At 46.7% G+C, this 13,768-nt stretch overlaps 1 protein-coding gene across 1 annotated transcript; it reads left to right on the forward strand.

The window, feature by feature from the left end:
- Nucleotides 1–428: 428 nt before the first annotated feature.
- Nucleotides 429–13,424, forward strand: TCF19 (transcription factor 19). The gene is made up of 3 exons (XM_056541278.1): nt 429–811; nt 2,637–3,216; nt 12,528–13,424. Exons 1-3 carry the CDS (start codon nt 526–528, stop codon nt 12,748–12,750), a joined length of 1,089 nt encoding a protein of 362 aa, XP_056397253.1. The 5' UTR covers nt 429–525; the 3' UTR covers nt 12,751–13,424.
- The last annotated feature ends 344 nt before the right edge of the window (nt 13,425–13,768 follow it).

Genomic DNA, 13,768 nt, shown 5'->3' on the forward strand with positions numbered 1-13,768 from the left:
GAAGACAGCTGACCGGTGGGCGTGGTTGGCGAAGGTGGGCGTGTTGCACGCTGGGAAAACGCGCCAAATTTCAAAGGCGCGCTTCCTTCCTCTGGCTTTCCCGCCGTTCTCCCGGGCGCTAGTGAGCAGCGGCGCGCGGTGGTTTCCGTGAGTTCTGTGACGTCACGGCCCGGGGTTTCCTCGCCCCACATCCTCCTCCCTCCCCCCTGCAGGGCACAATCAAAGGAGCTGGATTCCCGGATAGGAGTGGGGGGGAGTCGCTTCACAATTTAGGGTATAGGTATATAGATAAGCTGACGTCAGCAGTAGAAGCCCCGCCCATTTTGTAATTTTGGGGTTCTTTTTAAATTAAAGGGGGAAGGTCATGATGCTGTTTTAAAGGAATTTGACCTTTGTGACCTGGGAACCCCCCCCCCCCCCCCCCCCCCCCCCCAAGGTTACTTGCAGCCATTGTAGTTGGTTATGATCTTGGGGGTGTAAGGTTAAAGGTCATAGGAAGTCCCCATAAGCCCTAGGCTAGCCGCCATGGTGGGGTCAGACGTGTCCCTGTCGCAGGTGCAGCCATGTTTCCAGCTGCTTCGTATGGGCTCGGATCTTGGGGCGGCCACCACGTCCCCGTCGCAGGGCGCCCCCTCCCAGGACCTGTACACCTTCCTGCCTGACTCCTCCCACTGCGTCTATCAGCTGGGGGCTCGCCCCAATGTCTGTGACGTTCCCCTTCCCGGGAAACATCAGATCCATGCGCAAATCCACGCCGAACGGGAACAAAGCGGAGACTGGCGGGTGAACCTGGAGAGCTGCTCCAACTGTGGTGACTATCCTCATGTTTGTCTGTCCGTCCTGTCTTCTTTATACGCGTTTCAGGCCGTCTGGTGCTCAGGTGTGTACGAGACCCTGGAGGAGGACCATGGATGGATTCTTCCATCAAATTGGATCCCAGGGTTGGTTGTACACCCTTGAGCCTGAAGGTAGCGCTATACACCCCCAATAACTTAGTGGTCGTCAGCAGTCTCACACCCGATCCCTCCATACGCATGTGCGTTAGGCTTGACTGAGTGCTCATGTGTTCGGATTAGAGAGGGGAGAGGTGAGCCGCTGCCAGACTTCACTGGATCGAGTGGTTGAACTCTGACCCAAAAGTTCATAGGCCACTGTACACATTAGACTAGTGGTCTCCAAACTGTGCAGCTGTTGCATAACTACAACTCCCAGCTTGCCCGGGCAGGCATAGACGGTAATGAGAAGAGATCAGTCCGTTCAGTTCATCCTCTAGGACAGTGTTTCCCAACCAGGGTACCTCCAGCTGTTTCAAAACTACATTTTGCTGCATGCCAAGGAGTTGTAGTCTTGCAACAGCCGGATGCGTCTTGGTTGGGAAACACTGTCCTAGAGCAGTGGTCTTCAACCTGTGGACCTCCAGATGTTGCAAAACTACAACTCCCAGCATGCCCGGACAGCCAACGGCTGTCCGGGCATGCTGGGAGTTGTAGTTTTGCAACATCTGGAGGTCCGCAGGTTGAAAACCACTGTCCTAGAGGATGAATTGAACGGACTGATCTCTTCTCTTTACTGTCTATGCCTGCCCGGGCATGCTGGGAGTTGTAGTTTCGCAACAGCTGGATGCGCCCAGGCGAAAATTCTCGCGGAACACATTGCAGTCTATTGGAGACTGCAGTGTCCGCATGGTCCTAGCGCCGACTGATTCAGCCGGTGCTGGCCGCACTCGGAGATTCCGTAGTCTGAACCTAGCCTAATTCTGCTGCAACAGAGCCCTGTTGAATTCACACGGCGGAATTTCCCTGCCAGATGTTTCCGGCATGGAAATTCTGTCTTTCCGTGTCCACTGAAAGAATGAACCTGTTCATTCTTTCTGCGGACACCACATGGAGTGCATAGCTGTCATTTTCCGGGCGGACATTCCGTCATGTGGGCATAGCCTTAGGGCAGTGGTCTCCAACTTGCGGACCTCCAGATGTTGCAAAACTACAACTGCCGGCATGCTGGGAGTTCTAGTTTTGCAACATCTGGAGGTCCGCAGGTTGGAGACCTTGGGCTGGACCGTCCTACTTTGTTTACTGCCCTAAAGGGTACATTCACATGGGTGGAACTTTCTACTCATTGACTTTAATGGGTCTGCAGCAAATCTGCAAATCTTTCACAATTACATATTTGCTGCAGGTATTAAAGGGGTATTCCAGGAAAAAACTTTTTTTTATAGATCAACTGGCTCCAGAAAGTTAAACAGATTTGTAAATTACTTCTATTAAAAAATCTTAATCCTTTCAGTACTTATGAGCTTCTGAAGTTAAGGTTGTTCTTTTCTGTCTAAATCCTCTCTGATGACACGTGTCTTGGGAACTGCCCAGTTTAGAAGAGGTTTGCTATGGGGATTTTCTTCTAAACTGGGCGTTTCCCGAGACAGGTGTCACCAGAGAGCACTTAGACAGAAAAGAACAACCTTAACTTTGGAAGCTCATAAGTACTGAAAGGATTAAGATTTTTTTTAATAGAAGTAATTTACAAATCTGTTTAACTTTCTGGAGCCAGTTGAGATAGATATACATATATATAATATATAAAAAAAAAAAAGTTTTTGCCTGGAATACCCCTTTAAGATCTTTATATTTTCTTCCTAGGCATTTACATCAATGAGGTCCTTCTCCAGCGTGGTCAGAGGGTGGAGCTGTCAGATGGAGACCTGCTACGCTTCCAGGAATCGCCTCCTTCACCCTCGTCTCCTCCCACATCCCCCGATACCTACTTCCTCTTCCAGCGGGTTCGAGTGCGTCCTTTGGACTTCTGCGCCATCACCTCGCCGCGCGCTCGGACCGCGTTCCCCGGCTTTACTCCAGTATTAGGCACACGACGCTTAGGAGGGGAACGAGGAACTTCTCCCCATTACACTACTGGGGCCACGGTCATCCTCAACTCCATCGGAAGCATCAGCAAGATGAAGCGCGAGAGGATGCACAGTGGTGGACTCATGGGAGGGACGGTGGAGCTGGCCAAGCCACCTACCCCAGACCTACCGCTGCCGTCTCGTACCGGCCTGGAGAGGAGGAGCAGCCGCAGGAAAGCACAGCACCAGGTCCTCTGTGAATTGGAGGAAGATGAGGAGGACAAGCAGGTGGAGGAAGAAAATGGGAAGAGGAAAAGTAAGAAGCGAAGGCGGAAGGAGGACGAGAAAAGGGCGGCCCAACAGCTGGACATGGGAAGGTCAGGAGAGTATAGAATGTAATAAGATTTCCATTTCTTTGTGTTTGGGGCCCATTTTTTTTTTTTCCTTTTTATGTATCGACTACATAAGTTGAGAAACTTTTAAAATGTAAGTTAAAGGTGTACTCCGCTGGAGCCTGTGACGTCATAGCCCCGCCCCCTCATGATGTCACCCCCCACCCCCTCAATGCAAGTCTATGGAAGGGGGCGTGACATCCGTCACGCCCCCTCCCATAGACTTGCATTGAGGGGGTGGGGTGTGACGGCACGAGGGGGGCGGGGCTATGACGTCACGAGCTGGCGGCTCCAGCGTTCGGAACAGTTTGTTCCAAACGCTGAGCAGCGGCGTACCCCTTTTAAGTTCCGCAAATAGCATGTTTTGCCGGTGCTAGGACTGCTTTGAAATACGGGGTCTCCATAGACTGCAATGTACTTCTGATCAGCTTCTGCTGAAAGAATGAACATGTTCACTCCTTCTGCGGAATCAGAAATTTTGCCGCGTGCACCAAATTTTCCAGCCAAATTTTCCTGCCGGATTCCGTGTGAAATTTCGTTTCGTAAACATGGCCTTACAGTCAGAGCTGCATTTACAATTCTTTACTTGTCGGAGCTCCTTCTCCTTAAAGGGGTACTCCCACCCTAGACATCTTATTCCCTATCCAAAGGGTAGGGGATAAGATGTCTGACCGCGGGGGTCCCGCCGCTGGGGACCCCCGCAATGTTGCATGCGGCACCCACCTGTTTCTTGTCCGAAAGCGCTGGAGGGTCTTGGTCGCGACCAATGGAACGGAAGTCTGTGACGTCAGGACTCCGCCCCCGTCACGTCCTGTCCCCTCTATGCAAGTCTATAAGAAGGACCCTCCAGCGCTTCCGGACAAGAAACAGGTGGGTGCCGCATGCAACAATGCGGGGGTCCCCAGCGGCGGGACCCCCGCGGTCAGACATCTTATCCCCTATCCTTTGGATAAGGGATAAGATGTCTAGGGTGGGAGTACCCCTTTAACTATTAAAAAAACAAAACAAACGAGGTGCCTTGTCTCTTAGGCCGAGTTTACACTACGGAATGTGTGAGCGGAACTCCTTTCTGAAATCCGCTCGTAAATTCTGGTGCAGCAGATTCTCATTGCTGGCAATGGGGTCCTGCTGCACAGTGCACACTGCAGAGTTTTGAAGGCAGACTTTTCGGAGATTCCGTAGTGTGAAACTTGCCTTAGGGTTACTATTTAAGAAAAAGAAAAAAAAAACTATTTGACCTGTCATAAAGAGATGTTTAAAAGTTTTTGCTCAGTCAGGGTCTGGTTGCTGAGCCCCTCAGCAATCGCTAGCACTCAGGTATCGCTTAGGGGTCTTTGCACCCAGACACCAACCTATCAAAACTTTTAAACCTCTTTATATGATAGGAACACTTTAATAAAGGGGCCAGAATTGGAGAAAACCAGGGCTGCACAATATATATCGCACGTGAATCGCCATAATTGTGGTTTGGCCCCTCGCAAATTTTTTAGATTATCTGAGAGGAGAAAGAGTGGGTCGCATGCCGGAGGGGCCGGGCTGCGCCCATGGGAGCGACAATAAGGTGAAACATGGGAGCCAGCAGCGGTATGCTCAGCTCCAGTGCGGCCCGACCCCTCCATTGTGCGTCTCGCTATGTCTCCTCCCACCATGACCTCCCCCCTCAGCGCTCCAGGCTGCACTTCCTGTGTTTGGACCTCGGTCCTAAGTCTGTGTATAAGATGGGGGAAAATGTGCTCTTGAGCTTTTTTAAGCACAAATAAAATATAGAGAACTTCTTTTTTTTTTTTTTTTAACCCGATAACGACCATGGACGAGTATAGATGTCCAGGTTGGCGGCCGTTCCCGCACCTGGATGTCTATACTCGTCCATTATTCTCGTGGGTGCTGCCCAGTGCACGCACGAGATCGCGGCAGGGACTCGGCTGTATCACACAGCCGGGACCCTGCTGCACTGCCAGGACTGAAGTAAACTTTGGTCCCGGCAGTTTTAACCCTTACAGCTGCGGTCGGAATTGACCGCGGGCTGTAAGTGTTATGACAGAGGGAGGGAGCTCCCTCTGTCTCCTCTGCAGCACCCCGCATCACGATCACGGGGTGCTGTGTGTGGCCGCGGCTGGCCGGGACCTGCCGCACTGCCGGGAGTGAAGTTCACTTCACTCCCGACAGTTTAACCTTTACAGCCGCGGTCAGAAGTGACCGCGCGCTGTAAGGAGTTCTGACAGAGGGAGGGGGCTCCCTCTGTCTCTCCTGCAGCACCCCGGGGTGCTGCTGCATACCTGGGCAGCCGGGGGTCCTACAAAGACCCCCAGGTCTGCCCTGGGTATTGCCTGTAGGACGTGCCAGAGGCACATCCTAATATGTGGCCTGCTAGTGAAAACTGGCAGGCAGCATATAACTGCAATGCTTTGGAATACTAAGTATTCCAAAGCATTAAAAAGTGTAAAAATAAATAAAAATTTAATAAGTGTAAAAAAAATAAATAAAAAAAAAAAATATGGAAAAATACATTTATTAAATGAATTTAATAAAAATAAAAAATGCATAATGTGTAGGGTCGCATTGGCGGACATCCCCAGCATGTAATATGCTGCGGATGTCCACCATGTGATCCTACACATTATGCAGCAGTCACGGTAATGAGCTCCCTGCTGCGGCTAGGTAGCTTTGTGTGTCCCCTCATAGCGGCGGATTTTCCACCAGCAGTCATGAGCAGACACACTGAGCTACCCAGCCGCAGCAGTGATGGATATATTCGCCATGAGCGGGTGCTTATTCCCACAACATGGCGGATATATCCATCAGGAGCCTTAACTGTCACAGACAGACGCGTTATACTGCCAGCCAACCAAGGACCAATCAGAGAGGTCCCTGGTCCAGCCAATAACTTGTAGGGGTGCGGTATATAAATGGGGTCACTTGTGGGGGTGGGGGTACTGTTCTGCCCTGAAAGCCAAATGGCGCTCCTCTCCTTCTGAGTCCTACCACGCGGCCAAGGAACCATATATGGCCAAAGCGGGGGTATTTCCGAACATGGGACAAGCAGCTAAATAAAATATAGGAGCATTTCTTTCAATATCAGAAGTGATGTACAAAAAATATGCCCCCCAAATGATGCATTTGTGAAAAATTGCAAATTTTGAATTTTTAACACTGACTTTGTAATAATTCCTGCCAAAAAACTATGGTGTTAAAATACTCACTGTACCCCCTAGCGAATACCTTAAGGGGTCTAGTTTTTAAAATGGGGTCATTTGGGGGGTGTTCCTATGTTCTACTACCTTTTAATTTCTGCAAACCTTGCATAGCACATAAAAAAATATGTACTTTTCAAATTTTCAAAATTTTCAAAATTTCAAGTTAAATTGTTAGGCTTCTAACTAATTTATAATGTTAATTAAAAACTAAAAAATTACGTCAAAATAAAGTAGACATCTGAAAGTATAAGTTTCATAAACTATTTGGTCAGTAAGTATAAATATATGCAACCAATTAGTGTTAAAATAGCAAAAAATCATGAAATTTTTACAAAAAATTAAGATTTTTTGCATTGTAAAAAAAAAAACTACAAATGATATCGTCTTACTTTTACTATGTACATGAAGGACAACTTGTGACAAAAAAACATTGTCAGAATTATCGTGATTGGCAAAACGTTACCAGAGTTATTCTCTAATAAAGACAGACATCCCCGATTTGAAAAAACAGGCCTGGTCTTTCAGGGACGTACAGGTTTATTTGTATTGGTCCTTAAGGGGTTAAACAAAGTATATTAGAAATATTTTTTATTTACCATAAGGAGTGCAATAGCAAAAATTTAGTTTTAATGAGTTACCCATTTAAAGGGATATACCGGGCAAAAACACGTCCCAATCCGGGTTTCCGGGACTGGGGATGTGATGTCACGCCACACGACCCCTCCATTCATTGGGGGGAGGTCTCAGCAGCGGGCCCTCTGCAATCAGACATCTTATCCCCTATCCTTTTGGATAGGGGATAAAATGTTTTTGCCTGGAATACCCCTTTAAGCTAATTTCTGCCGGTTTCATATCCAATACCTTCCATTTTATGTTCAGTTTATGCAATAAGGGGATTGGATATGCACTTGTGGGGGGGGATTTTACCATTTGTTTATTATATCGCAATCGCATATCGAAATTGCAATGTTCACCTCCATAATCGCGATTACGCATTTTCCCCCAAATCGTGCAGTCCTAGAGAAAACATGAGGCTAGGTTCACACTGAAAATTTCCACCCGGAGATTCCAAGTGCGGCCAACGCTGACTGAATGAATCAGTCGGCGCTAGGACCGCGCGGACACTGCAGCCTCCAATGGACTGCAATGTGTTCCATGAGTGTTTCCGCCTGAAGAATGAGCAACGTCCTTCTTCAGGCGGAAATTTTCAAGCTGATTTTCCGTTCATGAATTCCACTTCACAAATTCCGAAGTGTGAATTTGTGAACGGAAGCCCACATTGAGGCACCTTGCAGTTAGCTTACACTCCAAAATATTAAAGGGGTTCTCCACCATAAGGTGAGTTTAGTACGTACCTGGCAGACAGTAATGGACATACTTAGGAAGGATCTGCTCTTGTCTTGGGGCTAAATGACTATGTTGTGGAATTACATAACACTGTGGCTAGCTGTTTGTGAACTGGTATTTCCTGTTTGAGTTTCCTTCTTTGCCTACAAATCCCACAATCCCATTTTCCTCCCTCCCACACATCAGCCACCCCACCCATTGAAACATAAATGAGCTGCATCCATTCAAAAGACCTGTGATTTTCAATCAGGTTGCCTACAGCTGTTGCCTTAGATGCAGATTGATCTCTCTCCCACCAAGCGATCCCTCCACCCATTGAAGCAGACAGGCTCCTTGTCATCAGCTGACTAGTGATGTCAGGTCTCGGCCGCATTGCAACCTGGGAAAAATCTGAGACAACAGTCATTTTGTATGCTGGTAAAAATAAATATTGGGGGGGAAAATCACATAAGAATTGTGAGAAAACCGTCACACACAGGTACAGACACTATATTATGAACTACACTAACTTTACAGCCCCTGTAGCATAGTCAAATAACAATAATTCCTGGAATACCCCTTTAAGTCTGGACGTATTTAGATTGAATTGAAGCCAAAGCCATGGCATAGAGCAGTGTTTCCCAACCAGGGTGCCTCCAGCTGTTGCAAAACTACAACTCCCCGCATGCCCGGACAGCCAACGGCTGTCCGGGCATGCTGGGAGTTGTAGTTTTGCAACAGCTGGAGGCACCCTGGTTGGGAAATCCCTAATATTCACATATCATTACATTGAGAGGTTCTCTTGCAACAATTCTCACATGAAGTCATAATGCTCCTGTGTGAAAAAGAAGTAATGGCAGAGCAGGTTTCCTTTACATCTCCCAACATACTCTGAGATGGTCATTGCTCACATCAGTCCCCATCCTCTATAGGCTGGAATCCCTTTTTTATTTATTTTTTTTCGGCCAAAAACCACTGCGGCCAGATGTTGGCTGTAAATCAATGAGAAATCGCAAAATTCTTTTTCCAATCTGCCGTTTTTTTCTTTATCCTTTTTGGCGTTTTTCCGCTCCTTGGCGATTTTGCTGAATCGCAGCATGTTGAGCCTATGGTGTTTATTTTTTTTTTTTTTTTTTTTTTTTCCCCCTTGAATCGTTGCGTTTTTCTCCCATAGAAGTATATGGGAGTAAAAATATGCCAAGAAAAACGCCATTTGGCGTTTTTTGCAGGCAGTTTTTATTCTCTTTTGGACTTTAGCGATCCAAAAAAGTAATGGAGTTTTTTTTTTGTTTTTTTGTTTTTTTTTAAATAAAATTTCGTAGGGTACCATTAAAAAAAATAAAGATACAGTAGTGATGGAAAAAATTGTATTTAAGGAAATTTTTTTTTTTTTATAACAACATTTTCATTAACTTTTAAACAGGGATCAATTTATGTGGGTGGGCAGGGCACACAAAATGTAGCCGACCATAATAAAAATGTAGTGTGTGTGTGTGTGTGTGTGTGTGTGTGTGTGTGTGTGTGTGTGTGTGTGTGTGTGTGGTTTTCAGTTTATTTTTATTTTTTTCTTCTACTACTCCCAGCATTGAACACACTGTTCCATGATGGGAGTAGTAGTACCTGTACTAATTGACAGATCACCCCTGGTCCGTTGCGATTCTTCTGTATAATTAAAGATGCGGCCGGCCGCTCTTCTATGGTCCCCTGCACTGATGTGTATATATACACCTATTCATATTTCCTACAGAGAGCTGTGATTGGCCAGATGGTTCCAGCCAATCACAACTCTTTGTGGGAAATATGAATAGGTTTGTATATATACGTCAGTGCAGGGGACCATAGTAGAGCGGCCGCCGCATCTATACATTAAACAGGAGGATCACAGCGGGTGTCGGGAGTGACACCCGCTGTGATCTTTCCTTAACTGCAGGTGGTACAGCTCCCAGCATAGAGCAGAGTGGGCTCCATGTTGGGAGTAGTAGTACCTGCAGTTAAGGACAGATCACAGCGGGTGTCACTCCTGACACCCGATGAGATTGTTGTATCTATTGCGGAGATGCGGAGCGGCTTTCTCCGTATCTCTGCACTATACTCTGGCCAGTGATATGAATAGAACATCACTATTTCCCACCGAGAGCTGTAATTGGCTGCAACCATCCGACCAATCCCCACTCTGGGCAGAAAATATGAATGAGTGATGTGAATTTTTATTCACATCACTGGCCGGAGTACAGAGCAGAGATACGAGTGCTGTATAAATTCGCTCCGCTTCTTTGCTATATTTTGGACGATCGCATCGGGTGTCAGGATTGACACCCGGGGCGATATGTCTATTAGTACAGGTACTAGTACTACTCCCATCATGGAACAGTCTGTTCCATGCTGGAAATAGTAGTACTACCTAAAAAAAATTGCGGGAAAAAAGTGAAACACACACACTTTATTAAAAAATTAAAAGTTAAGTATAAAAATTTCCTTAAATAATTTTTTTTCCATCCCTTGTTCTTTATTTTTATTTAATTTTTATTTTTTGGTACCAAACACATTTTTTTTTTTTTTTTTTTTAAACGCGAAAGGGGACAAAATGCAATTTCAACTTAAATCCAAAAACGCCAGAAAAAATGTCAGACGCAGGAAATTGCACTAGCTTTTTTTTTTTTTTTTTCCCCAGTTAAAAAAAACGCTGGAAAAAAACGAGGTGGAATCCTAGCCATAGGGTGCTCGGTCTTGTTTCCTTATCTTAGACACACAATAGGGCCAGTTTGGTAGGAAGCTGGATCTTATATTGGAACACTGTTTGGAGTGTAGGAGGAAACCACTGAGCACCATACCCCCATAGAGAAGGCCATCCCCTCTTGGTTGAATGCAATATGGCACCATGCGTGACTGCAGAATGAAAGCGTTGACTTGTCAGTAACCATAGAGACCCATAGGAGCTGCATACAGTAAACTGTAGGATAACATTCATTGAAGGGTTATTCCGATTTCAGGAAAGTAGCAAAGCTTATCTGTTTGCCCCAATTCTGAAACCACAAAAAATCTAATGTTGTTGTGTGTCTTCCTATGTCAGATAATCACTGTGCTTCTTGATAGAGCAGTTGCTCAATACTACTATTCCCAGAATGCAATGGTTTCCCTCAGCTCTTTATCATACCCCTCCCTCCTGGGCTGTTATAGAACATTGCTCTACAATGCAGAGTATTTGTCCACACAACAAGTCTAAAAAAAAAAAAGCTGCTGTATTCATCCCGTCTGCTCCTTTGTCTAAGAAAATGTTTGGCACGAGCCGGCATGGTGAAAGCACTAACCATTTTTCCCTAAATGTCCCATTAAAGCTATATGTATATTACTGTGTATATTATTGCTTGTCAGAGGTGATGACATTACTCAGGCGATGAGACAAGATTTAGCCACACCTTCTCAGACAACAGTTGACTCGGGAGGAGCTGGAGACAACACCACACTGATATGAGCGGACTAAACAACTTCCTGTGGGGGGTAGCTCATGTTGGAGCCAGTACAATTTGTGACAACACTGCACTAGTAATTTATGAATATATTGTGCTGATGAGTTTATTTAAAAAACATTTTCTAATACCAGGAATACCTCTTAAAAGAGGTATTCGGGGAATTTTTTTTACTTGACTATGCTACAGGGGCTGTAATGTTAGTGTAGTTCATAATATAGTGGCTGTACCTGTGTGTGACGGTTTTCTCACAATTCTTATGTGATTTTCACTCCAATATTTATTTTTAATAGCATACAAAATGACTGTTGTCTCAGATTTTTCCCAGGTTGCAATGCGGCCAAGACCTGACTCACTAGTCAGCTGATGACAGGGAGCCTGTCTGCTTCAATAGGTGGAGCGATCGCTTGGTGGGAGAGGGATCAATCTGCAACTAATGCAACAGCTGTAGGCACCCTGATTGAGAACCACAGGTCTTTTGAATGTATGCAGCTCATTTATGTTTCAATGAGTGGAGTGTCTGATGTGTGGGAGGGAGGAAAATGGAATTGTGGGATTTGTAGTCCAAAAAAAGAAAACTCAAACAGGAAATACCAGTTCACAAAAAGCTAGCCACAGTGTTATGGTAATCTCACAACATAGCCATTTAGCCCCAAGACAAGAGCAGATCCTTCCTAAGCATGTCCATTACGGTCTGCCAGGTACCTACTAAAATCACCTTACGGTGGATAATCCCTTTAAAGGGGTACTCCGGCGCTTAGACATCTTATCTCCTATCCAAAGGATCTTGAACGCCGCTCCCCGTTTATAATCAGTCCCTGGAGTGTGTTCGCTCCGGGTCTGATTATCAACGACCACAGGGCCCGGCAGTGTGTGATGTCACGCCTCCGCCCCTCAATGCAAGCCTATGAGAGGTGGCGTGACAGCTATCAACCCCCCCCCCCCCCCCTCCCATAGGCTTGCATTGAGGGGCGGAGCGTGACGTTACACACCGCCGGCCCTGTGGTCGTTGGTAATCAGACCCGGAGCGAACGCGCTCCGGGGACTGATTATAAACAGTGTGCGGCGTGCAAGATCACGGGGGTCCCCAGCGGTGGGACCCCCGCGATCAGGCATCTTATCCCCTATCCTTTGGATAGGGGATAAGATGTCTAAGCACCGGAGTACCCCTTTAAGACCACATGTAAAGTTACCTCTTTCACCCTGCACAGTTATATTTCTATGTATCAGTAGTCGTCCTCTTATCTGCCTCTTTCCCTTGATGCCTCATGAGGGTATAGTCGCTCATTTCACTTGATTCCTTTTGCAGGAAGCCTCGTGGTCGTCCAAGAAAGAACCCCGCTCCTCCTCTGGTGGTGTCCCAGACGATCTCCAGTGCCGAGCCTTGTGCCTCGCGTTCTTGCCGCCTCCCGCAGGAAGACACAGTCAGCTGGGTGCAGTGCGACCATTGCGATTCCTGGTACCACGTTGTGTGCATCGGCCGCAGCCTGACCTCCCTACAAGACACAGACTTCCATTGTGGCTGCACGTGACCCGGCCTGGGAATCCTTCATTTCTGATGCTCTTTTTTTCCACCTCTCCTCTCCAGCATTAGTGTTGTTATAAACTTCTGACATGTTGACATGTGAAAAGTTTAGATCGCATCAGGTCTTCGTCCTGATACTGGCTGTGATAGTGAGTAATAGCTGGCAGAAGTGAGAGGTAGCGCGCGCTACTTTCCTTGGCTGTCAATCAGATCCAATCCTTTCACTAAATAATTATGTGGAGTAAATGAGTTGGATCGAGTCAAGCCCCCTGCTGCGTGCTTTAGCTGATCTTTACTCAGCTAAAGTTTAAATTGCGGCGAGTCTTAGTCCTGACACTAGCTGCTAAAGCGAGTAATAGCTGTCAGCAATACGAGGCAGCGCGCGCTACACTCCCTGGCTGTTAATCAAAGCCGATTCTTTCACTGCATTAGTCTGTGGAGTGAATGAGTTGGATGGGGTCACGCGCCCTGTTGTGCACTTCAGTTGGCCATTACTCATGATCACAGCATGTATCGGGCATAAGACCTGACGCAATATAAACTGTTGATGTGTCTAGACAACATGTTACAAGTTTATATTAATGGCACTAATGCTTTAAAGGGGTACCCTGAAGGGGAATTTTTTTTTTCAAATCAACTGGTGGCAGAAAGTTATACAGATTTAGGGTATGTTCTCACGTGTGCGGATTTTCACAGCGTATTTCGAGGCGGAACCGCCATTGAAGGACACCTATATGCTGCCTTTACATGTGCCTGCTTGGAGCGGTAATACGCCGCTCTGAGCAGACACACTGCGATGTGCGAGTTGCTGCGCGCATGCACAGTATACTCGCACATGGCGGCAGCTCTCGACCTAGCTCATGGAGCAGGGGGAGCGGCTGCAGTGTGTCTGCTCGGAGCGGCGTATTGCTGCTCCAAGCAGGCACATATAAAGGCAGCATATAGGAGGTCATTCAGCGGCGGACCCGCAGCAAAATACGCTGCGAAAATCGGCCCAGTGTGAATGTACCCTTATAAATTACTTC

Source organism: Hyla sarda, chromosome 9 (genome assembly GCF_029499605.1).
Source record: "Hyla sarda isolate aHylSar1 chromosome 9, aHylSar1.hap1, whole genome shotgun sequence".
NCBI lineage: Eukaryota > Metazoa > Chordata > Amphibia > Anura > Hylidae > Hyla > Hyla sarda.